Source organism: Ixodes scapularis, unplaced genomic scaffold (genome assembly GCF_016920785.2).
Source record: "Ixodes scapularis isolate PalLabHiFi unplaced genomic scaffold, ASM1692078v2 PGA_scaffold44__24_contigs__length_19508400, whole genome shotgun sequence".
Classification (NCBI taxonomy): domain Eukaryota; kingdom Metazoa; phylum Arthropoda; class Arachnida; order Ixodida; family Ixodidae; genus Ixodes; species Ixodes scapularis.
The window spans coordinates 5,001,103-5,027,977 of record NW_024609873.1 but is presented as its reverse complement, the minus strand read 5'-3'; the positions used below and the strand labels follow the sequence as shown (position 1 = coordinate 5,027,977).

General features: G+C 42.8%; 1 protein-coding gene across 1 annotated transcript; it reads left to right on the top strand.

The window, feature by feature from the left end:
* Nucleotides 1-3,306: 3,306 nt before the first annotated feature.
* Nucleotides 3,307-24,907, top strand: LOC121048656 (carnitine O-acetyltransferase-like). The gene is made up of 13 exons (XM_042293096.1): nt 3,307-3,489; nt 4,317-4,403; nt 4,475-4,593; nt 4,681-4,734; nt 4,853-5,018; nt 7,673-7,844; nt 8,455-8,627; nt 14,277-14,377; nt 14,832-14,954; nt 15,446-15,568; nt 16,812-17,010; nt 23,218-23,355; nt 24,683-24,907. The coding sequence occupies exons 1-13, from the start codon at nt 3,307-3,309 to the stop codon at nt 24,905-24,907; spliced, it is 1,863 nt and encodes a 620-aa protein (XP_042149030.1).
* The last annotated feature ends 1,968 nt before the right edge of the window (nt 24,908-26,875 follow it).

The following is a 26,875-nucleotide window of genomic DNA, read 5'->3' as shown; positions in this document are numbered from 1 at the left end:
CACGCTGAAACAACATGGCTTTGGCACGGAGGTCCACTTTAGCCAACTATCAGACGATAGTTTGATGGGCAGTGACAGGAGTGATGAAAATGATGTGAATCTTGCAATCATTTCATCAACTTCGGCGTCTGCACGTCAGTGAGATTCAGACGAGAAGTCCTGATTTAGAGCAAGAAATAAAACCTGGAAATCAAGGAAATATTGTTGCCTTATTTTAATGCGAGTTTCCTGTTTAAAATAAGATTTTGCTGTTTGTTCTTTGAAGGAAACAATTAGTAGGCAAGGAGTTAACGAGTTCTTTTTGGGGCGTTGTCTGCGTTTGGGTCTTCGTAAGCGAAAGACGCGGTGTCTTTCTGTAATCTTCACTATATATATATATATATATATATATATATATATATATATATATATATATATTAAGCAGGTGTTTTTTGAAGACGGATAACACTGGTTCTTCCACAGCAGCCAAGCCAATTCAGTAGTAGGCTGGGTCACTGATCTTCAGTAGGCTGGGTCACTGATCTTTGGGCGGGGCTTAAAACGGGCAGTGACCACCACCTAGATTGCAATAAAATCATCTGATGGGCTAGTTGGGTAAACATAATTCAGAAACAGCGCGTCCTTGCGCTATTCTTTAATTATGTAAACCTAAATTGCGTCTGAGAAAGTAAATATTCCACGAAAAAAAAGCTATCTTTGGTGAACAAATTATAAAAAAAAAATGGCTTTCATATTTACGATTTTGCGTGTCCAGCGTGTCCTGAGTGTCTCATGTTGTCAGCGACCATACTTTTGTTGTTTTTTGCTGTTGTTTGTGGAGCTTGCGTTGTTGTTGTTGCTGTTGTTGTTGTCGCTGTTGTTGTTGGTACAACTGGTGCATGTTTTTTTTAGGTTAAAGCGGTATTCGAGTATTTACTACAAAATTAATAAGTATGATGAGAAAAATCTGGGAGCTCTGTTTTCATAATCTTTGCGGTTTATGCTTTATTCACGACTGATTTCTAAACGACGAATGAGTCAAAGGTGGGCTTTTCTATGGGGCTGTCGCGAGCATCGCCTTCGTCGTTTTCGAGCTAATTACTTATTGTATTACTGGTGAGTTTTATACTTTTCTTGGGCACCATGCTCTGAAAATAAGCAACGGCAAATGTTTTCTTACATTTAGATATCCATCAAAGTATTAGACACTTAGGACAATCCAGCATCAGACGTAATCGACTTGCATGTAGATTTTTTTAGAATAAATCTACTATGTTGGTTTTTAGGTTAAATGTCTCATTGATATCATATACCCCAATACTACACAAAGTGCGCATGGCGGTTTTTAGGCTGCAAAACGAGCCGGAAAATTAGGCGCTTGCATATAGGAAGCTCAAACTTCCGCCGAGTGGTCAGTGAGGTGGCAGATTTTACCGTGTAAAATTTCCAGGGCGTAGTTCTTTTTTTTTTTTGTATAAAACGAGACCAACAAACTCGCCAAAGTCAGCAAAGGACGTTTTCAATATAGTGATGGAAAATTTTCGAAAAATTTTCCTATTGATATATTGATAGTTTTCTCAAAATTATCGTGTCAAAAAACTTTCGATAGAGGACTATTGATAACGCAATCGATAGCACTATAAAGAGCTTACTATTCAGAGTTGACTATCGATAATATTATAAATAACTGACAATCGACAGTTGACTATCCATACTGCATAGAAATTTGGCTCTCGTTTCATTATGGATCCTGTTGAAACTCTACTTTCAGAACACGATTGAGTGCTACAAAAATAAAGCACCCCCTAAAAATATGGTGACAACGGATATGACCGGCAGACAATGCGGGCTTCTGTACAAATCATGAAAAAAAATGAAAACTGAACACAAAGTTGCATTATCATACAAAGAATTTAGAAAAAAAAGAGAAATGGAATTTCGCTACTTTTTCAGCACACATATTATGCATATTCGTTTGGTTTAAACATAATGCTTCGCAATTTACTGTGGCCGCGTTTGTAAAAGTAACAAGTACATTCGTTTTATCTTTGTTTTTTTTCTGGCGAAGAAGGCTTGCTGGTGACATATTAAGCATCTCTGTATATCAAAAGTTTCTTTCACGCTTGTGTTAGTTTTATTAATCAATTGTCACGTATTACCTGCAATTGTTTTAACTAATGACAGGTGAAAATGGGCATTCTGCTGGACAGCACTTTTTTCTTTCTCTGGTGATCATACAAGCTAGCTCCCGGAAATCGGAAATTGGCTGTGGAAAAAAAAAAAAAAAGTTAGGCTTGCTTAAAAAAATATCAAGCGCAGACGACCAGATGCGAATTAATCCCATTTTTCTTGTCTTCAAGCTTTCCTTTCAGTCTGGTGGTCTAAGCATCGTGGTTAGACTTGTTTACCGTGATATGTGTCTACTTTTTGTTTGGTTTTATTTTGGAAGATATCAGTAACTATGACTGGCAAATTATTTACTTTCTGATATAAAATGCAACTTCAAAATAAAGGACTCGTCAAATTATCAATAAATATGCATTTTTGGTCAATAAATGTCAGTTAACTTTTGTTGTGGACGCTTAATATTGAACGTTAACAAGATAAAGAGCTTATACCGAGCCAACATGGTTAGTTACTGATGTTTTTTTTTCAATTCTTCAAACACGTTAAATTTTAAGGCATAAGGTTAACTGGATCTAATATAGAAAATAAAAATTAAACTTCCTCGATCCAAGTAGCGATATTGCTTGATAATGAGGCATTGTTTCAGTATAAAAGCATGGGAATCTTAAATACTTTCTTGATTCCTTTCTTTGTCGCTACACCTATTTTTTTCATCCAGGTGAAGACACATCCCCATGCTTTCGCAGTTGATCACCAAGCATAGTTTAGCATTTCTACGATGAGTAGTTTACCTACCAGGGACGGCAAAGAGATTTTCATTTTTCTGATTTATCTCCGTCTGTAAATAAATAACAAAAGGCAAACTTCCGTAAAGTAATTTATAAGTATCACGCAGTATTCATCAATTTATCAAGAAAAATACCGTTATTTATCTAGGGATATATTTTATTCGTAGCTCATTTCTTATATCACCAGTCGATAGTTTTTGTGTAGTTTATTGTTAGGTCAAATTGACGTCATGTGACCTCAACACCAATTCCGTTTCACCGCTGAATTTAGAGGGAAAACTGTGACGTCCCATAATGCAACGCGCGCGGTTACGCCGACGCCGACGGCACTCAACCCGGAAACGGGCGCCTAAGAGCTGCGCTCTAAAAACGCCCCGTATGTTTCATAACTGGGGAGATAACGTTGTTTAGCATGCCCTTTTTACGCCAGGATATTGAAAGGCCACCATCAGGTGATGAGCGGCCGGGCACCATGATGTCCAGACAAAAGGAGCTGCCTCGTCTGCCCGTAGCACCTCTGCACGAGTCGCTCACGCGGTACCTGGAATCCTTGGAGCCGCTGCTGAGTCAGACTGAGCTGGACCACGCCAGAGAGGTGAACACTCTGGGGGTGGGCTCGGGAAAATAAAGGTCACATATAAGGGCGCTCACACCCAAAATAAAAGTTTGTTGCTTCTCACGCTAAAAGTTGTTTTATGAAGTCAAGAGAACAATGACTAGCAAGCGAAACATGCGAAATTATGTCTCAAGCGATACGTGCACACATGCAGTTATATTACTCTTCAACGTGCTTCGTAGATATCTGTTCTGTAATTTTTCACGTACACACTAATATTCTTCACACGCAAATATTCACTGCAGATACGTAGGCAGGGACTGTCTTTTTTCCTGACCTCTTTTTGTACATTTCATTTGTTGTGTTTTCTTAACCGTTAGAAACTTTTATATTAACAGTTTTCTTTTTTTTCTGTTTCTAAATTTTATTGTAATTGTATAATGTTCGTTTTTTATTTGGTTTTATACCTTTTTTATTGTGTACCTAGCATAAATTGCTCCTTTGCTTTGTGTAACTTTTTTTTTTTGCCTTTTTATAATGTTTTTTTGGGATGTTAAAGCTGGGTTAACTTTTTGTTGCCAACTAACATTTTTTTGCTAAGAAATTGTTTTCAAAATTGCTTTAACACTGGGACTCTTGACTAGATGTATATCTTATGAATTAATACCTTCTACAACGATAAAAACATATTTTTTACTTGACTCCACTTTGACTTGAAATAATGGCGTCCTATATTCTACCTTAGCCCTTTCTTTCTTTCTAGTAAAACGATGGCATGCACTTACTAAGTTAGCGCACATTTTTCCGCATCGCATAGGAGGCACTTTTAGCGAACAGCGGTAAATGATGCATAATACGTTTTACAGAGCCTCGATGATTTTCAAAGGCCAAACGGTGATGGTGAAAAGTTGTATAAACTGCTCAGAGCGAAAGCTTCTGAAAAGAAAAATTGGGTAAGTTATGAATATTTCAATTGATTTACCAGCTTCGAGATAATACGTAGCAAAAACTCGTTGTTTGCTAGCTTTCAGACTGGTGGGTGGAGGAATTCTTTATGAAGCAAAGGCAACCTGCGGTTTGGTATTCCTGTCCAGTAACAGCGCTTCCAAAACAGAGGTTCAACGCAAAAATGGACCAACTCAGGTACTTCCAGCCTTGCATGCGCACGAAAAAGTTACTTACTTGAGTAATGGAAGACTTGAAAGCACTCCTATACGAATTTTGTTGCAGACACGCCGCCCTGCTAGTGGCTGGGGCCTTGCGCTTCAAACACCTCATAGACACGTAAGTTTCAAGTGAACAAAACCAGCTTAGTATGGTTACCATGCATCAGTGCAGAAAGTAATATGTTCTGTTAAAAATATAAAATAAAATATTTGACCGTGCTTCGATTTGGAAACAGGCAACGCATGGAAACTGAAATGAAAGGAACGAAGCCTCTAGACATGTCGCAGTATCAAAGGATGTTCACCACGTATCGAGTACCTTTTCAAGATTGTGATCGACTGGAGCGAACCTCACCACCTAATGGGCCATCCAAAAATGTGCTGGTTATCCACAACAATCAGGTGACGCTCCTTCGAGGCATTTTTGTTTCAGAAGAGTTGTTTAAAAAGATAGTTACGTAAATAAACACGATAACCTGCATAACTAATGGTGACAACGCTCCACTTCTTGCACTGATGCAGTTCAGAATCGAGCAGCACGCTTCATGATGTTTTCCTAGTCAACTAACTTAAGTATCCCCCTCATAAAAAGTCAGTGTTTTCTACCCTTGGCTGAAGTGCGCCGAAATATTTTTATTTTGTGCCTAATTCGTAAGTTTTATTACATAAACCGTTCCTCGAAGGTTTCTTTCCTTCCACCACATAAGAGCTCAACCAATCGCACCCCAAACAGTATGCTTCAACGTCTAATGTGCTCAACAAACACCTTCATCAAATCCTTTGTTCTACGTGTAATTCAAGCTTTGAACGACCTTCCCAAATCTCTAGTGCCAATCACTGAAGCCCCATTGTTCCACGAAAATCTTGGAATTTCTTTGTCAATTGCATTCTCATACTGATGTAGATTGAAGATGTTTGTTTAGATTTGTTTAATCTATTCATTCCTTTTTATTGTTACATTTGGTGTGCAACCACATGCATTGATGTTGTTGTATACGTATTATTACCTATCACCTTTCTATTTCACGGTTGACGTTTCCCAAGTTTTTCGCCCCAGTCTCGGGTAATATAAAAAAAAATTGTATTTTCTTCTTTAAATATTTTCTCTATTAAATTTTGAGCAGGGCTGCTTTTCACATAGTTTTGTGCCTTCTTGTCTTGCGCGCTGCTTTGCTTATATCTTAAAATTTTGTATTTTTTTAGACCCCTTTCCATCAGCGTACTTGCACTACTGGGGTCGATGTCTACTCGCACACAACGCCATTGACAAAGGAACCTATTTGTAGCAATAAAATGTCAAGAATATAAAACTTCATCACGTAGATTGCAGGTCCCAGTGTTTAACATACCTAACCCGGTACGAAATTTGACTCTGAATCAGAGATTCGACAGAATGCACCCGAGCATTGCACTTGATTTGGGCTGTGGATAATAACTCGACAAGCAACCAGGTAGTCCAATCGCTGCTATGACGACAACAGCCAAGCCCTGACAATGGCTGGAACTCAGCACTTTGCCAACAAATTGGAGGCACATAATTAATTCGAGATCACGTGGCCACTTTTTCTGGTTGCGAGTTGAGGGGAAAAATGTTGCTAATTTTTCCTTATTTCTCGCAGAATGTTCGGCGTCGACGTCGGTGCCGGAATTGGCGTCGGGGGAACAAAAAAAATGCGAATTGGTCGAAAACTAATTTATTTGCCTCAAAGAAAACATTCGAAGGATCTTAGGCGGAGCGAGATCGAACCAACGACCTTTCGGTTGCGAGCCAGACGCGCTGCCTACTAAACCACGCAGACGCTTTCTTTTTCTTTTTTTTTTTGTTCACTAGGCCACGCAGACACGGTTCAATGACTAAGGAACGAGCGCGGGTTTCTATTTAGGTATACCGCGTTCCACTCTTAAAAGCAAAGCTTAAGCGTTCTCCCGTAATTTTCTTTATTGCGATGACATTCTCAGGCGTCGCGCGTTTGCGGACGTCGTTCTAGAGGTCATCCGAGAGGTCGTCCTAGAGGTCGTCCTCGAGTTCTTTCTTGACGTCATCTTTGATGTCACCCTCTAGTACGTCGTCCCTGAGGTCGTCCTTGAGATCGCCTCAGATGTCGTACTAATTGTCGTTCTAGACGTCGTTTTTGACGTCGTTCTCTGGGACGTCGTCCTCGTCGTCGTCCTTGAAGTCGTCCTAGAAGTGTCCTTGAAATCGCCCTGGAGGTCTTCTTAAAAGTTATGTTAGACGTCGTTTTTGACGTCGTCCTAAACGTCGTTGTCCTCAAAGTCGTCCGCAAGCAGATAAACACGCGCCGTGCACACACGGAGCGGCAATGAGCGCACATTCACACTAGCGCCAAAGCTACGAAGCGATTATCAGTTTAAGTAATTGAGCTAGTTGGAACTTGGTATATGGTCAATGGTGGCGGTGAAACAGCTTGAACATTAAACGATTACACAGAGACACAACAAGAAACACACACGGAGCTGCAGTGGTGGTAAGGAAACGACTTGAACATTGAGGAATTACAAAGAGACCTAAGATTAAACGGTTACACAGAGACGAAGCAATCACTCAATTTCGAAGTGCTGCTGATGTCAATGATTGAGTCGTAAGCCATTCATAAAATAAAGTGTTTACTCAAATATTTGCGTCGTCGTATTCACAGTGAGCTGTTTCGTAAGTCTCATTACAAATGCTATCACGATTCATAGACAACGAACAATAGTAGTTTCTGCAGCCAATTTTCCGCGTCTGACAACTGTGTGTAGTAAATCTTGCTTGTATACTTGCTTCCGACTACTATGGCACGAGGTGAAAACTAACCCGTGTTTCACAGGTTACAAACGTCACGGATTTATTCTAAGTGATATTTAGGCAAAGTACAAAAATGGTTATTATGAAAATACAAATAAATGTATCGTTCGCGAACCGTGCGCATGATATATGATATACGATATTGTTGTTGAAGTGTTTTTATATTGTGGTATGCAGTGGCAACGTTCGTTTGGAAAGGCCAATAAAACTATGCAATACCGAATTCTGCGTGTTATTTTTTTTTCTGTAGTATTTCACATTAAATGTCTACGAAACGGATGGATGCCCCTTCGACGAACGCGAGATCCTGCAGCTGCTGCTAAGGGTTGTGGAAATGTCGCCGGAGGCCGACGTCGGTATTGGTATCCTGACAACGGAGCACAGAGACGTCTGGGCTGAATCGTACAAAAGGCTTTGTCAGGGTTAGTGGCATATACGTTATCGTCATATCTTAAGATATGGTTTAACATGTCTTTAACACTAAAAAAAAAAAAAACATTCGGCTGGTCTTAAATATCTGGGGCTTTGTTTCAATTTTTTTCTTAAAATATTAAGGTGTTTACAAATTTGTTACCTGGTCAGTAATATGACAGTCATTATGACAATTTTATAAGAAGCAAACATCCGCACAAAGACATTGATTTCAGCCTCACGAGGTTTGAAGATTTTTAAGGGTGGACATTGACGTATATGAAACGTTCATGCGCCTCGAGAAGTTCAATTAAATTATTTTTGTGTTTACCAAACTTGCTAAAATATCGTATAAGACCTGTCATACTAGGCCTATATAGTTGACCACCATGCCAGACCTTCTATTACCACGCGTGTATATCAGAGTTTACGGCGAATTTCTGACACGCAATGATTTACCTCTAGAAACATATATTCCGTTGCCAATAGGTTTACGAATCGCTCCCTTTTATACAGGTAACAAGTCAGGACGCAGTAGCAACTTAAAACGATTCCCTCGACTCTAGCTGATACAGGCATTAAGAACGACCAATAGCGATCGTTTTGCTGTGCCGAATACAGATTCCAAGAACGCAGCGTGTGTGGAGGCAATCCGGAAGGCCGTCTTAGTGCTGTGCCTCGACCGCCCAGTGAACTGTTCAGAGCCGTACGAGGTGGCCTGTCCTCAGCAGATGTTCATGGGCGGAAGGGATGGAGAGAACGCAGCCAACCGCTGGTGCGATAAGTCTCTCCAGGTAAGGCCCGTTTCTCAGATGTTCAACATTTTGAAGATGGGCTTAAATTTTGTTTTCTTACCTGTCCCCTTATTTCTTAAACTTTAAATTGGGTGACACTATTAAAGGGACCATAAAATAGATTTCCCGACAGGAAAAGGGATTTTATGTTGGCATTTTACTAATGGCATATCGCTTAGTGTGGAAAAACAAAAGAGGGAATAGAAAGTTAAACGCCAGACTTTCCATACGGAAATGTTAAAATATAGCGGACTATTTTTTTACCTTTTTTTTTTCTTCCGAATACGATCGGTCTGTGGTGCCAAATCCACGTCAGCCGAACCAAGCTCAAACACTGGACACGATCACCGCGTCACTCGGACTCTCGTCAAAAATCAATCCGTCAGTGATTATTTGGATTCGCGTTCGTGGCCTTTAAGCGATGTAACGGCACTTATCAACTCCTGCGAATGACAAGTTTCATGGTGCGCTTAAAAAGCACGGTGGAAGATTAGAGTCATTGCATCCGGTGCCCAAACACGTCACGATCACGTGAATACTCATTTCGCATTTTGAGTTGCGGATTAAAACTAAGGAGGAAGAAGTTGGAAGATAATTGCATCATCCCTTTAAAGGCTCCTAAGCGATCGTTAAAAATTTACTTTAATATTGCTAAAAAGTGGATCAGACTTTCATATTCACCACTGTTCTTTGTGATATTATAGTACTTATCCTGCTCTTCGAGGATTCATGCGAGACAGACGACAATTAATTTCTGTGCCCTCATGGGAACTCTGTCAATCTCACAATGTATGATATAAGTTATCGCAGACAATAACATTTTTTTTTTATTACTCATGCTAACACAAGCTCACGAAGTTTAATGTTGTGCCCATGTCATAATACCCTGTTTTAATACGTGAAAGAATCTTTATAATTCTCGAGTCCCAAAACGAGCTAGTCTTAGTGGTGTCACACATACTTTCTTTTTTTCCAATTACATTTTTTTTGAAGTGGAGAAGTGTGTCCACACAACGGGTAAAAACCTTATCTTTGCAAGAACATTTTTTTTATATATTGGTGATACAATATCGAGCCTAAGGTGAGGTTGAAAACAGGACTTCCCAATTGCGCGTTGACGCAACTTTGAAGGCACCTAAAATAAAGAATAGAATTGTCTACGTTTTGAAATGTTTTACGCCGAACGCACAAAACCTTTACTACTAGAATTAATCAAATTTTATATTGCTTATTATATACTTAAAAAGGAATAAAGATGTCTATTTGGCTTTTTGAGCAAGACTTTCGTAATAAGCCACTTTTCGGCGAATTTCTAGGATACTTTAAAATAAGACATTCAACCTGAAATATTTTGTCCTTGTTATACCATTCCCAAAGAATTTCAGAAAAAGATATAACGTTATACTACTGAAACTATATTTTTATTGCGCCCAAAATGTTCCAAAAAATATAAAACGCAAAAAAAAAAGCATCAATTTTGTCCTTCGACTAAAAAAACGATCATCGTCGATTTTATTCTAATTTTATTCGGTGGATCCTTCACAACCGGTAATTTCATACCTAGAAAAACATGTTGCATTATATTGTTTAAAATAAAAAAATATATAAAAATAAAAATTTGTAACTAGGTCAATATTGCAGTCGATTACTGTTTGGGGGCGGGGGGGGGGGAGGGCTATCTTTCAAACGACAGGACAACCAGCTGTTGTCCTGTCGTGTCTATCCCTTTAATCGTCCTCGTTTTTTTGAAGCTGTTACACCCACCGTGTCTCCTAAACCTGCTCGTATTGACGCCAAGGCAGCGTGACGCACTTAAACGTAGAGGTATGTCACGTAGACACCTGCCGTCTGTTGGGCACACTCCACGTATTGGTACTAAACATCCGAACGAGCCGGCGGAAGAAATTCGACACCAGTGTTGGGAAGCCGACACACGAGACCGGAGCGACCGCAAGTCAGGACACTTTAGCCGCGGTCGCCAACGAGCCAAAAAGCCTAAATGCTTCTTTATAACTTGGACGACTCACTTGTAACCAAAATTGTTAACATATCCTTGTATTGATACAAAACAATCTTAATAGATACCGAACATTAACAAGCGAGTTCTTTTATCAGTGGTGTGGCTGACATTGCCTCTGAAAATATAGCTGTGCTATCCAGACTTGTACACATGCATGACTAAAAAAAGGTAAGGAATTACATTTACAATTACATGACGTTAACTTGTAACTAATTACAGTAGCGATTTCCCGTCCATAAAAGTTAGTGACCGTTCCCACGAAAAGTAATCCGTTACTTCCGCGGCGTTACTTTCTTCCTTACTGTTCTAGGGTAAGACACAAAACACAAGAGTGTTATGAATGCGTTTAAGTACAAACCGCATGTAAGCGATTTGGCGAGCAACGAGACAAGCGACTGCGACCCGCCTTGCTGTCGCTCGGTCAGTCGCGCGACGAGGGAAACCGCATGAAAGCGACGGGAGCAAGCGACCAAACCGATGAGCGACGTTTTCTAGAAATCCCAAAACCGAGCGACGCGACAGGCGACGCGACGGGCGACAGTGAGAAACCTCATTCGCTCGTCGCTGACTCCTGTCGCTGTCGCCGTCGCTCGTCTCGTCGCTCGCTAAATCGCTTACATGCCGTTCAGCCTTTGTTGTTGCCTCCAGTCACACTTTTGCGACTTTGAGCAAAAGGGCTCTCAAAAGTCTCGTCGAACGTCTTGCCTCGCTTCTAAGTGAAGATGTTGTCCGCCGCACGAATGCATACGCTCTGCACACTGCGTGCTTCTTGAGAAGAATGGAACAACTTTTTGACTTGATGAAAGCGCGAAGCTTCGTTGTTACAGTTACGCTGATAGAATAGCAAAGCTGTAAAAATAGTAATACAGATAATCAAACCTAGAATAAAATCAATGTATGTGAATGTATTATGTAAACATATTTTAGCCGGCCAATATGGCCAAACTGTAGTACAGAAAAATAGCAAGACACGGTAAGTACATGTAAGAATTATATTATACATTATGTTTTTGTATCAGTAGCCCTAAACACATGTAGTGCCTTGGTTGAGACGTCGGTGAATAAGAAACCAAAGCTTTTTTGGACACATATACCCAGCAAAAGTTTTAGGGTATCTCTCAGAAAACAAATATAATTTCGAATAAAACGGAAATGTAGACGCCTACCGATTCTTGATACCGCCCAAAACGCATGTAGCACGGGTCGGTCGTACTACAGCTCAGCATTCTTCAGCGAAATGTCAGGTGAGGCAACGGCAGCGCCCCCCGCAGCGACAGCAGTTATTCTAATTCTGAGAAGTACGAGATATATAAGAGACTTCCTTCATACTTCCACGTCTGGAAGATGTAAGCAAGCACCTCCATTCCGAAGCCGAAAATCCAGGAGCTAGGGAGTGCGATTCACTCACCTGGGTACGACGATTGCCGAAAGTTGCCATATATTACTGACGACGTGTCCTGATATTGTAAAAAGAAAAACAAGAAAACATGAGGCACGAAAAGAGGGACAGGGATGTAGGCAACCTGAAGCTTTTAGAAGATTAGGTGAAAGTCAGCATAAAACCAAATAAACATTCGTTTCTCCGAAAAATGGCAAGTGTTAAAATTAAAATATATTTTGAGTAGCATACCAGTCAATGTCAAATTCTTTTCAGTGGATTTTTGTGTCGCTTTATTCAGCGAAAAACGGAGCGTCCCCTTCTGTTGTGGCATTGTGGAAACTGTTGTAGTCACTGTAACCGAGAAGGACATTGTTAATTGTCTCAAGATTTTAGAAGGCACGCAGTCGACGATCGTTTTGTGTCATCTCCGCGTTCAGAAAAAAGGCGGTAGAAGGTATCGGACGGAGGATACCTCGGTTCTGCAGCGCAATCCTGGGTTCGATCCCCGCCCCCGCGCGTTTCCGTCTAGGTGAGAACTGTAGTGGCACGTACTCGTGTAAGCACTACTGCGCGATGCACGATGAAGATTCCAGGCTAGCGGTAGTACTGCAGTGGCCAAATTTCTCATCTACAGTGAAAATGCTGGTGCCACTCTGAGGCAGAATAACATTTCACTGTCTAAACATCCTCGTCACAAGTTGCATTTTTTTAACGATACAATCATCTGGAATTTTGAGTTTAAAGTTGAGCGGAGGAGTGCCATTGCTGTAGGTGAGACATCCAGGGGGTTGCAGGGTGTTCTACCGGGTGACTGCGATGGGGATCTACGGGCGCCGGAGGCAAGACGACTTTTTTTTCAGAAGAGTTTTTAAGGTCGATTGTCCCTAGCGTTCCCTAGAGAAATTGATCAAACTATTTGGTCAGTAAACTACCTAGATTAAAGTATCACATAGGAAATGTAGCGTGATGAAGAAATAATCAATAGAGTACAACACTCGAAAGGCCGAACACGTTCCAAAGTTCAGTTTTCATAAACAATAACGACAACATCACTGATAAAAAAATAAAAAAACTCATTTGTTATTTTGCAGTGTCATAATGTCCATGGGAACTGAGACGACCACAAGAGGGCATCGTGGTATGCGGCGTTCGAGTATCACTAGTCGTAAAAACAAAAAAAAAATAAAAAAAACAATTCTAATCGAGTGCAACAAAGACAGGGTTACATTTTTTTAAAACCATATGAGGCAAATGCCTCATATTGTTTATATGAAATTATATATGAAATAAACATATATGAAATTACCGGTTGAAGAGTATCTACCTGATAAAGTTAGAAAAAATCGAGAAGGATTTTTTTTAATTGAAGGAAAAATTGATGGTTCTTTGTTTTTACTTTTTACATTTTTTTCCAAACATTTTGGGCTTAATGGAAAATATAGTTACAGTAGTAGAACGCTCTATTTTTTTTTTAAATGAAAAAGAAATGGTATACTAAGGACAACAAATTTCAGGTTGAACGTTTAATTTTAAAGTGTCCTAAAAATTCGCTGAAAAATGCCTTATTACGAAAGAATCCTTCGAAAAGCTAAGTTCGCCCTATTATTTATTTTTAAGTATATAATAAAATAAAATTTGCATAATTCTATTATTAAATTTGCTGCGCGTTTGGCCTAAAACATTTGATAAAGTACACAATTGTATTTTTTTTTATTTCTGCTGCATTCAAAGTTACGTTGACGCGCAATTGGCAAAGTCCTGCTTTCGACCTCATCTTAGGTGCGATTTTATCTCACAAATACAGTATTTTTTGAAAAAAAAAAAATTTTTTTACAGCTGAGTGAACACATTTCTCTACATCATAACAAAATTTAATTGAACGCAAAGCATAAGCGTGACAATATTATGACCGTCCTTATATGAACACACCCCGGGGGGAGTTTGGAGTTTAGTCTGCCAGAATATAGCGACATTATTACCCACTGTAGATAGGAAATTTAGCCGGTGCAGTACGACTGCTAGCCTGTGGTCTTTAACGTGCATCACGCAGTAGTGATACACGACGGCACGCCGGTACGATGCTCATCCAGATCGAAAGGGGAGGGGGTGGGGATTGAACCCAGAATCCCTGGGTTCCGCAGCGCGAGCTTTCACTCCACGTGCTCCGAGCACGTGTGCGCTCAACCACTCGGCCACCGATACTCCTGTAGAGTACCATACGGTAGCAAATGGACCCCAAATCTTCCAGTTCATCGTAGGTGAAGAGGGCTGCAGCGCGCTCTTGTCCGACCACTCGCCCATGGATGGCCCAGTTGTGACTGCCTTGGTTGACCGCTGCTACGATTACATGTGAGTTCATCTACAAGTCTGTATTTCTGCTACTTACAATCCAAAACTTCAAAAGACACCGTGCAATAAACACTAATTTTCACAAACAATTTCTACACACTTTTCGAACCCGTTAACGTTACTACAAAGAACAGCATATATTCTGGTCCTATGAGATCAAAAACTATTTTGAGATTAAAATTTTCTAGACTTTGGATTATTTTAAATGAAAGCGGTCTATGAAACCCTCTCGCACTAGTCGAAATAACCGCAAGTCCCTTAAGTCCAAATCGCGATGACCAAGAGCTCGCAACTAGTACGCCACTTTTCTTATGTGTTGCTTTTAATCGTGGGCTAAGCTGCATAACTTTAAAACTGCTCAGCTCATCAGCATTCCCTGTAAGTTTGAAGCTAGCACGCTTAAGTAAAATATTAAAGTTAATCCTTTAATAGAGCACAGTGAATCTTTTAACAGACTTCAACATGAGCATTTTGACCCAACATCGAACGCCTTAAAAGATATTCCAAAAAAGCTGGAGTTTCAACTAAGCTGGGAAACGTTACAAGACATCGAGAAAGCCAAGTCTTCACATGCAAGGTCAGTGAACCCGAAAGCCAAGTCTTCACATACAAGGTCAGTGAACCCCTTAAAAAATGCAGAAACAAATGTGCCGTTTTAACGAAACACTGCTTTAAATATTCGGCTCCTTCAGATAATTTATACTGATTTCCACTGCCCAATTTGATTGTCTGTCTGAATTTAAACTGCGTGTGCGAGTGCGTGTGTGTGTGTTTGGGTGTGTATGTGTGGTCATTGTTTGTGTTTATAATGCAATTAAATGCAAAGGTGCAAGCGAGCTGGCAAGAATGATGAAAATAATCCCTGGAGAAGGGGAAATAATCCCCTTCTCCAGCGATTATTTTCGTCACTGTTTGTGTGTGTTTCACCTTCTTCAGCTGTTTTCTATTTTATGTTATTGCACCATTCCCTAGCGTCATTACAGAAAGCGACTGTGTAGAATTTTGGGCAACCTATAACTAAATACAGCGCAATCAAATATGTTAAGTGTCCGAACGATTCTCATGCAGGTTCAGGGATGAACTGGATGTGCTCATCTACAAGTTTCAAAACTATGGCAAAGACTTCGTGAAATCGCGCAACATGAGCCCAGACAGCTTCGTGCAGATGGCACTGCAGCTGTCATTCTACAAGTAAGAACGAGACGTCTCACACAACAAAACGTTTGATGCCAAAACATCTTAGACCGCGGCATGCGAATAAATCCATGTAAGCGGTGTGAGGAAACGTGTATTGAGATATAGAAACGAAAGTGATACGCAATCACGTGAAAGCATAAGTAGCGATATCGCAGCATGTGGAGATCAATGTGAGCCTCCGCCATCCCCCGCTACAGAACGTTCTAGCGTTTGACACTTTTGTTACACACTCGAACCTATAGTGAACACACACAGGAGTGTTTGGCAGAATTTAGCAGACTTATGGCGGCTTCGAAACATGCCAAGCCTAGGCTGCGGATGAAATCACTATCATGGGGACCGCAAGTCGTGGCATATTTATTGACTCGGTGCTCCATCGTTCTCTGCACATGCTGGAGTAGAAAATGTACACGACTCATACCTTAGCTATCCATCGCGTCCGCGCCTTCAAAGCCGAACCCAAAACTGCAATATAAAAAGCCGACACTAATCGCGATGCAATTTGTAGACACTGACAACATCGAACGAGATGAAACAGATTCCCCAAGGCGAATGTCTGAACGTAAACTAAATATTGCAGATAATGAGTAGTAAATTCTTATTAAAAGCAAAACACAAATGCCTTCCCGTTAAAGATAACAAATTTCTTACTTCGAGCCAGACGAGCAATATAAACGGTAAAAATGCTTTCACCGGAAATCTACCGAGGATTTTCAATTTTGAAAACCCAGTGTACGCTATCAAATAAGGTGTGGAAATTACACTTGACCCTTGGTAGGCAGGCCCTATTTTGATAGTGCTCGCACGGACATTCAACCAGACTAGGAGCTAGGTTCATAAAAAAAAAGAAAAAACAAACATATTAGAGCAGCAGTAATGCCGACTCACTAACATTTATACAATTTTAAAAGAACAGCCAAGAATACCTGAGCGCGAGAGGAGATTATTGGTCTAGGAGCTTAAAAATTCGTCTGAATTATCTGTGATTGCATTATCGTCCTGAAGCGTTCTACCTAAAGATTCATTTGTCGTATCTTTCAAAATGGCCAAGATGCACTGAAATAAAGTGTACTTCAATAAAACCCTGTTCAAAAGCATTCTTTACGCCACAGTGTTACATATTCGAGCGAGTGATATAAGCGCGATGCACCGTCCGTGATGTACAGCGAACCTTGACAACTATATTTTCGGATATGCACTATGTTTGCTTGTTTCTGTCTGTTTGTTTGTTTTTCAGAATCCACAAAGTTCCATGCGCGATGTATGAGAGCGTTTCAACTCGCGAGTTTCTTCACGGGCGGACAGAAGTAGTCCGTGGAACCTCATCGCAGAGCCTCAACTTCTGCAGAGCGTTCGAAACTCCGAACTCCACCGGGGAAGAAAAAAAGCACTGCCTCAGGAAAGCCGTCGAAAAGCACAAGCACGATGCAAATCTGGTAAGCCAGAGCGCTGGGCATCTAACTGTACTAAGATCCTACACTGTTAGCAAAAATAACACGCCCAGACGTGTAAACCGTTGTCCTATAGCGGACACGTCGAAACGTGTTCGTTTTACACGAGGTCATCTGTGTTTTTTGTCTACACATGAGTTGCTGTGTAAACTTAACACGCTACACCGTGTCTGCCTTCCGCAAAACCGTTTCGAGCGTGTTCCTTATGAAGCATGGCGGCCAGCGGCCGAGAACAGGCGAGAGACGAGCCCAGCGAGCCGCGCGCCTTTCAGCCGAATTGAAAGCACACAGGGCGCGTTAGTTCTCGTTCGATGTCTTTTATACACTGTAAAGTCTCCAAGCGGCGGAAGTAGCTACTTGCAAAGGTACGTACGTGTGTTGTCGGCGGTCGGCGGCGTCAATAGCTTCAACGAGCCGCTAGACAAAAAAAGAAAAAAAAAACGAATACCGAACTCACATGGATAAATAACTTGAGCAAACTATTTAGAATCGGGCGGTAACTTGCGCCACCTATCGAGAAGCAGCCTGTTTTAAAAAGAAAAAAGACGAGTCTGTTACCACTGGGAACGACCACGGCCACACAGCAACCCTACATACAACGCAGGCAACACAGCACACAGCTACACGGCACCGACATATACACAAACACAACAACCGACACAACGCCCGACACTTCCTACTCGATATCCATTTCTCCCCGCAGCGCATATAAGCTTGACATGTGCGGGTGAGCTCCTTGGTCACTGACCATTACAGATTTATAGAAGAATACACAAAACACGGCGCAATGGACAGCCGTATGTTAGAACTGTTTGCATTTAAAAAGTATGAAGGCAAAATCTATAATGTTAGTCCGTTGCAATAAATAATGATATGTTAACCATAAATCTTAAACCGGGCATGAAAAAGTTCAAATTTTTGTTATTTTCTTGCTTGACCAGTGTTATGAGCAGTCCGACTAGCATGAATCAGATAGAAAAACAAATTATTGGGATTTTGTCATTACGTATACAATAATAAATGAAAGTGATCCTTGCGCAAAGCATTTTTTATATATTTTTGTGAAGGACATCCGGACATCCGCCCAACACTTCACTTCCGCTAGTTGCAGCAGTTGCAGTACGGGAGCAGACGCCTTCACTTTTGGGGCGTTTTGATGCAGTTTGTTGACGTATGTCGTGTCGATGTCGAGAAGAGCGTTGGGGCTTGGGAGTTTGTGACCGGTGTTATTCGTGAACACTGGTGTGGGGCGCTGATGCGTCTTTTTTTTATACTGCCACCACCCCGAACTTTGAAGATACACGGGCCCGTAGCAGTGTATTATGCTGAATCGCGAGCTCCTTCTCTGTTGACGTCGCTTTCCTGGTACCACTCGTGGATACTGCAAGCGTTTAAACAGTGTGCACCGTCTCGCCTACATCCCCGGTGACGTACTCGACCTGTTGAAACTTATTACTTCCGTCATTTTAGAGTACGCAAGGCAGTTATCTCGTTGTTCTGGTTTCGGTTATAAAAGCAAGGCAAAACGCTCGTAGTTCCCGCCCTCAGTACACGTTGGACATCTTCCACACTTTGACACCGGATAACTGAATGAACGAGGATTTACATTCACTTCCGAGGTTACTCTCGCCGCTTCCTCACCGTTGAGCAGCAGGATGAGCTGGCGACAAGCCGCGGATAAAAGGCTTGAGCATCAACAGCCCAAGCGCACTCGGTGCCGATGCGGGCGACGCGGGTTTCTGTCAACCGGGAGGCCAGCACAAACCGTGACCATTCCAGCTCTTCGTCATGACACGCTGTTGCAGAGAGCAGGGTAAAATGCAGCTACACGGATCACCGAAGCAAACGACTGCTATCTTAAATCTTGGCTTGTGATTGCGCCTTTGTAGTAGATCATCTTATTCGTTCTGCTGGAGAGACGCAAACGACGGGCGTAACAAAATCGCTTGCATATTCCGCATATCTCACAAAAGCATTTACCCTGTCACCTTGCGAAAAGCGCGAAACACGGAGTCCACACCGTCCTAAGCTTCCCGTTTTTTACCTGCTTTAGAGCAGTTTGTACCTGCTAGTAGATATGCCTACTGAAACTGAAACAGGGCAGTGCCAGAGAGAAAGAGACAAAGTTGAGAAAGCTTGCTCGCTCTCTAATTTCTCAACTCTCAAGTGATTGTACCATAATAAATGCACCAACGCGTCTTCCAAAATAAAGAAAGAGTACTACGTTCACAACATAAAAAATGGTCTCAGTACATGCATCTGTGGGCAGGTAGGAAACCTTGCCCTTATTTATTCACGCCGCATGATTGCCGCAACAAACTCGTTGCAGGACCGAATCATACTCGAGCGGTGTGCGTCGCTATGCAAACGCAGTCCAACACGAAGCATAAAAAACGGCAGATTTAAGACAACAATCCAGAGTCCATTATTCAATTAAAACAACGTAATTTTGTTGAAAACGCCCGCTGCTTCTTACTCACAGTATGTGTCGCGATACTTCCACAGTTCGAAACGGAACGAGGGAAGATTTACTTTTAAAAACGCTCGCTGCGTCCTCCCGGACCAGCTGGACCGGATCAGCTGACGACGACGGGCCTGTACCCGTTGAACCTCCACCACGCAACAAACAATTTGCGCTCCGTGTTAAAAGCGTGGTTCAAACAGACCCGGAATACAAAGCACCGCACCACACACGACGAATGTTTCAGCTCTTTTTCGCATTGCCGGGTTGCACCAAACAGAACGAGATCGCCGAAGTCAACGCCGCGCTGTCGTGAACCTTGGCTTGTGGTTGCGAACTCGTGGACCCTGTGACTCCTTTCGCTTTCAAAGCACACACGACGATTACGAATGCTACTTTCCGTCTTCCAGGAACATCACAGGGGCACTTCTCCGGTCACGTCTTCACTATGTGCTCGCAAACTCCGAAGCTCTATGCGAAGCTTCTCGCGTCCCGTCAAACCAAAACAGTAGCGGCGCCATGCGTACTTGCCAGATTTTCTCCGGTCAAACAAAAACAACGAAAGCCAACCGGCGCTTGCTTCCAGCGTACATCGGCGTTGCGCTTGCGCCGTGGCCAGATCGCCAGATCGCTTGCAGTTGAAGGTTGAAGCAAAAACGAAACCAACTGCAATGTCACGTGTTCACATCGAGGACACGCTTTTTATATCCATTTTAACTGTTTGGAACGAATAATTAGACCCATAACTTTATTTGTGGTGTCTAAGAGACTGTTATCAGGACCCCTAAACTAAATGCAAACATGGGCGACATGAAGCAAGCCGCATTGCCATCGACCAGAAGATGGCGGCGAGCCCGGTAAGCGTGGGTTTCGCCAACGTCCTGCGACATGGCGCAATTGCTTTTGGTGCATATCTGTCTCCGAGACATGTTTCTTTCCGCGGCATTTGTCTCGACGGTCCTTTCTAAGTGTGTCCCCAAGCATTCCGGTGCTTCGATAGCCGGCAATGCCGCGGTCGTCGCCGGGGGCGATGCGTGTTTTCGAGGTCGGCTACACGGTTATGCGTGTATGACCGAACCAAAACACGTTTTTTACAACCTCGCATGATTTCTGAACGAATTATCCGTTACTCATCGTGTAAATTTATGGTAATTTGTGTAAATGGCGTGTTTTTCACCCCAAATATTCGCCAAATACACGGGACTTGCTAACAGTGTAGTTTCTCGGACATCCATGACCACAGTTAAGTGTTGCTGAAGTCATACTTAACTGCGTTTAAGGGTGCCCGTGTAACGAGGGTACTAGAGTGTAATCTTCTCATCTCGAGTGCGTGCGAACCAAAAGCTGTTGCAAGAGCGATACCCGCATTTATTTTGAAATTGCTCCCCGTGCACACGCTGTCATGCGCTGTAAAATCCTGAACGAAGCAGCGTGAGCACGTTTTTTAGCTTCGACTGTGCTATCACTTATGGCGAAACTGTGCATATTCAAACTAATTGCTTACGGCTGAGTTTTTGTGATCTCTTATGACGCGAGAACGCTTTGGCACGCTAACACCATCTGTGATGCGCCCCTGGAACTCTGTTTTAGTAGAGTGCGAATGTTTTGCAGTATCCGCGAGATCAAATGTACGCCTTTGTCTATATATAAAAAAAAAGTATTTTTCGCCCACAATGTGCAAAGAAACGAAAGCTTTAGCAGTAGCACGGTCGCGCAATGAGGGTGGAATGGTGCTTGAGGACGGAGGTGCGACGTGGTTATTCCTCTTAACCATCGTAGGTGGCGCCGTGGATGCCACTGACGACCGCCACCAGTGCTCGGCCCGATCCGTGAATAATAATAATAATTTTATTTGCACATACCGGAAGGGGCACATGTGGTGGTGTGCGGGGCGAGGTAGATAGGTGAAAACCCTTACGCAGAGCGCCTGCAGCCCGCCACCTCATGTGAAAAAACAAGACAGACATCTATATGTACAAAATATACACACTACAGAAAGTACACAAAAAGAAAATAAAAGAACGTGGGTAGGTAAACGCGGTGGAAGTTTGTAGGAATTCTCCCTGCCTCGCGCCCTTCTTTGGCGGGACGTCCCAGGGCTGTCTCTCTCCCTCTTCGCGCGGAACGGCTGACAGAAGTCCCGACTTCCCTCTACTCGCGCTTAGGGAAGAAAAGAGTTTTATTCTTCTTCGCGCGTGGCGACGACAACCGACGAGGTCAAAATCTCTGCGAAGCGCCGCCCTTAAAGATATCGCTTTAAAAAAAAATGGTCGTTTATGACATTGTCAAACAAAAGTTTTCGAACCAGGAAAGAAAGAATGATGCGCGAAAAAATATGAAATATAGAAAAATGCCAAGTGTTCCACAGCTGCCCGATAGATGGGTAGCGGTGTAAGTGTCGATTAGCGTTTACACTTATTGCCACACCCTTTCGTCACTCTCATTGGCAGTAAAACGCTATTTATAGTTGCAAAAGAATGCGCTATCGCGTGGCACACCCTTAATTTGTTTAGGGGTGTAAAAGAATGTGTAGGAAAGGGTGGCTGCGGTAGAGTGGGAAAAAGTGACAGCTTACCCGCTGCGAACATCTTTAGATGTGTTTGTTTCAGCGAGTGAGTGGAACAATAGTTTTCTTGGCCAATGCCTTTTACGTAAAGGTACAATTATTAAACCTAGATAAGTTTTATAACATATAGTCTATCAAACAGAATACACGAAACATCATATTTTGTCCTTACCTTTTTAATAGTAAAGCAGTCACAGGCCGTATCAGCGACTTTGAGTTGTTGAGTGTCGGTGGAGCTGCCAACGGGATCGTGATTCCAGTGTCATGCGCGCTTCAGTGCATCTGTATTTGTTGTTTTTTCTGCCTCTGACAACTGCGTGCGATAAGTCCTGCTTGTTAGCTTGCTGTTTTTTTACTTCGTTTTACATTAGGACCCACGAAAGCATGCGCTAGGGCACTTATTCCCTTTTTTTGCGTTTCCTTTTACCAACCAAACCAATCACGCATCGTGAATGTGCCGAGATCCTCCACTTCATTTTTTTTTGCGCGTAATTGGATTAGTTGTTCGTAGCAGACCCTCACACATCGAGTGTCATGACAATGCACTTTTGGCGATGATTGATTGGCTCCACCCGATTGTAGCTTCGATCAGACTTAGAGTGAAACAAACTATATAAACATATCTTAGAATGCAGCTTAAGATCTTCAGCACTAAAATATTGAGGTTTACCACAGCAGCCAATGCTGTAGCATCCTGTTAGCAGAGCACTCTTCAGGACGTAAAGCAAGATTTAACAGCATTAAAGGGCGTAAAGCGTTTGATTGTGCGTACCAACTCATGTTTTGTACGTGCAGTGCTCAAAGAAACAAAACGGGCCATGCACAACACCTGACCTCGCGCCTATACAGTTGCTCTAGCGATGCATAGAGTAATGTAAAGGCGGAGTCAGGTCGTTACTTTATACGCTATAAAAACTGTATATGCTCCTCAATTAGGGAAATATGCAGTTACTTAAGCGGGACCAAGCGTTCCGCTTGTAGTTTTCGTGTCGTTGAGCTCTGTACCTTGTTGCATTTGGCGTCCTCAAAAGTTGGATGTTATGTTACTGAAAACACAACCTTAGTCTGCGTGGACTACAACTAACGAACTTTCATGTAAAAAAAACAACATCAGACGCAGTTTTTGGAAAACTTATCCAGTTTTCTTGTTCCTCTCCCTTCAAAGGCAAACAGTGGGCTCGGTGTGGACAGGCTCTTTTTCGGTCTGAAGATGACTGCAAGAGAACACGGCATCCCACTTCCACCCTTCTTCAGCGAACAAGCCTACCGTGTCAGCTCCCACTTTCGCCTCGCTACAAGCCAGGTGCGGTGACGTGATTCTCTAACGTAGCGCCCTCGCGTTTACCATCCAGCGTGGCTCAGATATGAGCCACGCGGAACACCAGCGTCGCCCATTCATTATCCTCCGTCAACAAGAATTTCTTCGCGAAGCGCCATTACCTGCATACCCCGCAACTGCTTCCTTAAATTGGCAGTCAAGATTTATGAGCAACGGTCGCGCCTAATAATTCAAACAAGAAACCTCCAATTTTTTGTTATTATTGTTTAGTTTTTTGCCGGTAAAGTGGTTACACCCCAGCCTCCCTTGGGCAAGGAGAATGGCAACATTGTTCGCAGTCATTCAAACAGCCCCTCGGACGCGTGAACAATCCTCAGTAATACGTCATGCTCGCAACTTTACAGAGTTGTGAGTTTGTCTGTCCTTTTAATTGGCACTTTCTTCAGTCCTTTCGTATTCATCCCGATCATAACAGCCAGCCTTGCCTTATTAGGGAGTTTTCGTAGACCGCGCTGCCCCCTCCGCTAAGCGTTCCGCAACGAAGAAGTTGCTACTGCGCCTGCGCGCCGATAGCCTTGACTGTGGAGTTCCCGCTATCGTAGCGGTTGCGGAGGGCCTTGCGGGACGGCGAAAACGATCTACGAAAACTCCCTATTAATGCGAAACGTTCTTTCGCTAAGTGTTCGACCTTTTGTGAATCCCAGATAAAAAAAAAAAGCGTGGCCGCCAGGCTCGATGCTGATTGATTGACGAGTGGAAGAGAAGGAGTGAGGTGCTTGACGCTGATTGGTTAACAGGGAGGTCATGTGACCAGAGGGGTAGGCGAGGAGGGGCTTGACCACCTGTGCGCACTGAGGGAGAGGAGCTCACGAGCATATGAAAGGATCTGGAAGATCGCCATGTCTATCAACCCGAGTAGCGTTAGTAACGCTTCATTCTAGGAACAACTGCCAAGCGAGCACGTGGTACGCGTTAAACTATCCGATGAAGAAGCGCCGTGAATGAAGGCGTTTAGCGTCGGGAAACTCAGAGTATCGCTAAACGTTTGGGATGCTAGCACGTCCTGCGATTTTTTCTGCTCCTGATTGGTTTATCCGGTGAAAGCAAACGTATAAAAGCGAAGAGCTTCCGTGACGAGGCATCCTTGGCGCTGCTCGGCTTACGCCAGTAGATCGTGGCGTTGACTTGTCTCGGACGTGGCGTGATACGAAGTTTAGTGCCCAAGCTGACCTATCTGTCTTTAAACCCTTTATCATTTGCAATACTTTTTTTCTCACGGGTCAGTGAGTGGCGGTTCTTAAGAAAAGGCGTATCGTCTGCGAGCAATGTCGGTGCCCTTTTGTGTTTCCAGGTGTCCGCTCGGTGCGATGCTGTCATGATGGTCGCCCCTTTAGTCAGAGACGGCTACTCTGTCTTCTATAACGTCCTCAAGGATTCCTTCAACTTCGGCGTGTCCTGCTTCAACAGCTGTCCCGAAACCTCAACTGTCCGGTTCAAGGAAGCGCTCGAGCAAAGCCTGACAGAGATGCGAAACTGCGTCGCGCAGTCAAACCCGGCTGTCGAAGCTCGAACCTAGGAAAATTGGAGACAACCTTTTTGGGTCCTTCAAGTGTTAACCTAGACTTCTTGTATACTTCTTTTGGTGTGTTTCAGATATAAAATAAAACGTTAGTTTACGGACATGTTGAGAGTCACATAGTATCGTGATGAAATAAACACGATGAAGGTTAAGATACTTGTGGTGATTCATAAGGATTGCTCTATTGAAGGGGGCCTACGTTGAGCGACATGTCACACGTGTAATATAGAGTACCTTAATACGTAGGCTTAAAAGGAACCTTGAAGCAAGCTGCATTTTTGTTGCCACAGTGGAGCTGCGGGAGCGGCCTCGCCCACAAGTTCCTAGAAGTAAAAAAAAAAAAGCGTCGCCACGAAACTTAATACAAACACACACTTTTTTCTGCCGACAGAAAAAAAGATATGCACCGGTTAACGCCTTTTTTTTTTCGGGATTAGTTTTTAGAAAACTGGAGATCCGAATGCCTGACGTATACGCGTGGAATACTTTCAGTGGCGATAGTCGAATGTAGTTCATGAAGAGTGTTGGGAAGTACTTTAAGTGCATTGTACTTAAAGGGGCACTGACACCCCAAAGGTCGTATTCTTTTTTATTGTCTAAAACGATGCAAGTTGTAGTCATAGACATGCAAAAAAAAAAAACTCATCGCGAAAACAAATTTTTTCGCGCGCGGGCGCGCCTTTTTATTTTTGGCGTTTGTATTTCCCGCGCTCACCTCCTTGCTTCTTTTGATCGGTGACGTCAAAAATCAGGAAATTTAGAAGCTTTGTAGGCGACATTTCTATACCATTTAATAACGGCAATCGTAAAACATGTTTTTTACGCAATGACGAACGCACTACGGCCTTTCTTTTTGAAATACCAAAAATCTGATTTCGGTGTGATGTTGCTTCCTGGATTTGTGTTCTCCCTCGGAAAACTTGGCGACGTTCGAGCAGAGGCTTATCGCCGAGTCGGGGAACAAACCGGTTTTTCCCCGCGCCGGCTCCCTTCTATCCCACCGGCTCACCTCCTCCTCTCTTCGGGTCGCGGTAGCAACGGCGCTTTGCTTCACAGCGCGGTGCGGAGGTCCGAAAGACAGTCGAGTCGCAGGAGACCGCAAAATTTGACTCACTGCACTGGTGCGGATCGCGCGGGAACTTCAAATTCGGCATTTGGAAATTGTTTTTTTAATTCACAAATACTGAATTCCCAAGTTTCGAATTTTGAGGGTAATGTCCCGGCATCATTTTCAATCGTTTCGGATAATAAAATAAATCACGATTTTGATGTGTTAGTGCCCCTTTAAAGTACTTGATGATTTAAGTACTTTGTACTTAAAGTGCTTTTAGAGCGCAGCTCTTAGGGGCCCGTTTCCGGCTTGATCAGTGTCGCCGTCGCCGTCGGCGTAACCGCGAGGTCACGTGACCCCCCTGACGTCACACGACCCCCCCTCCGCCCCCCCCCCCCCCCCGAGGTCACGTGACCTCAAGGAGTCTTGTTATTGGCTGAAGCTGAGCATGTTGGTTCATTGCTTGCGAATGGGGCCAGCTGAACATGGAAAACACACAGAGAAAAAATATAACAGAGAAAAAAAAAAACCAGCGGTGCCAATGTTATATTTTTTCTCTGTGTGTTTTCCACGTTCAGCTGGCCCCATTCGCACTCAAGGAGTCACCTATCCCTCAGTACGCTTTCATCCTCCTCCTCAAGAGCTGCGCTCTAATCTGGCGTCACAGAGAATTGTAAACGGCTTTCATTTTTTCAAGTAGGCTTACAAAACTTGTAGTTTACTTGAAGTACGTTCTCTGGGTATACACTTGTACTTTACTTAGAGTTTTTTTTTCTGGTACTTTCCCAGGAAACTACAACTCCCGACTTTAAGTACAATCCCCAAATTCGGTCTCGTCAATTTTGTATCACAAAATAATGCTTTGTCAAACCTGAAGAAATATTGGGAGAGATATTCTTCTCTCACCAGAGACG

Bases quoted from the DNA above. Each gene is read 5' to 3' on its own strand.
- LOC121048656 (XM_042293096.1), top strand. From the start codon at position 3,307: ATGCCCTTTTTACGCCAGGATATTGAAAGGCCACCATCAGGTGATGAG. The intron at 15,569-16,811 runs GTAAGAACGAGA...TTTGTTTTTCAG, and splicing joins CTGCAGCTGTCATTCTACAA to AATCCACAAAGTTCCATGCG. The intron at 17,011-23,217 runs GTAAGCCAGAGC...CTCCCTTCAAAG, and splicing joins ACAAGCACGATGCAAATCTG to GCAAACAGTGGGCTCGGTGT.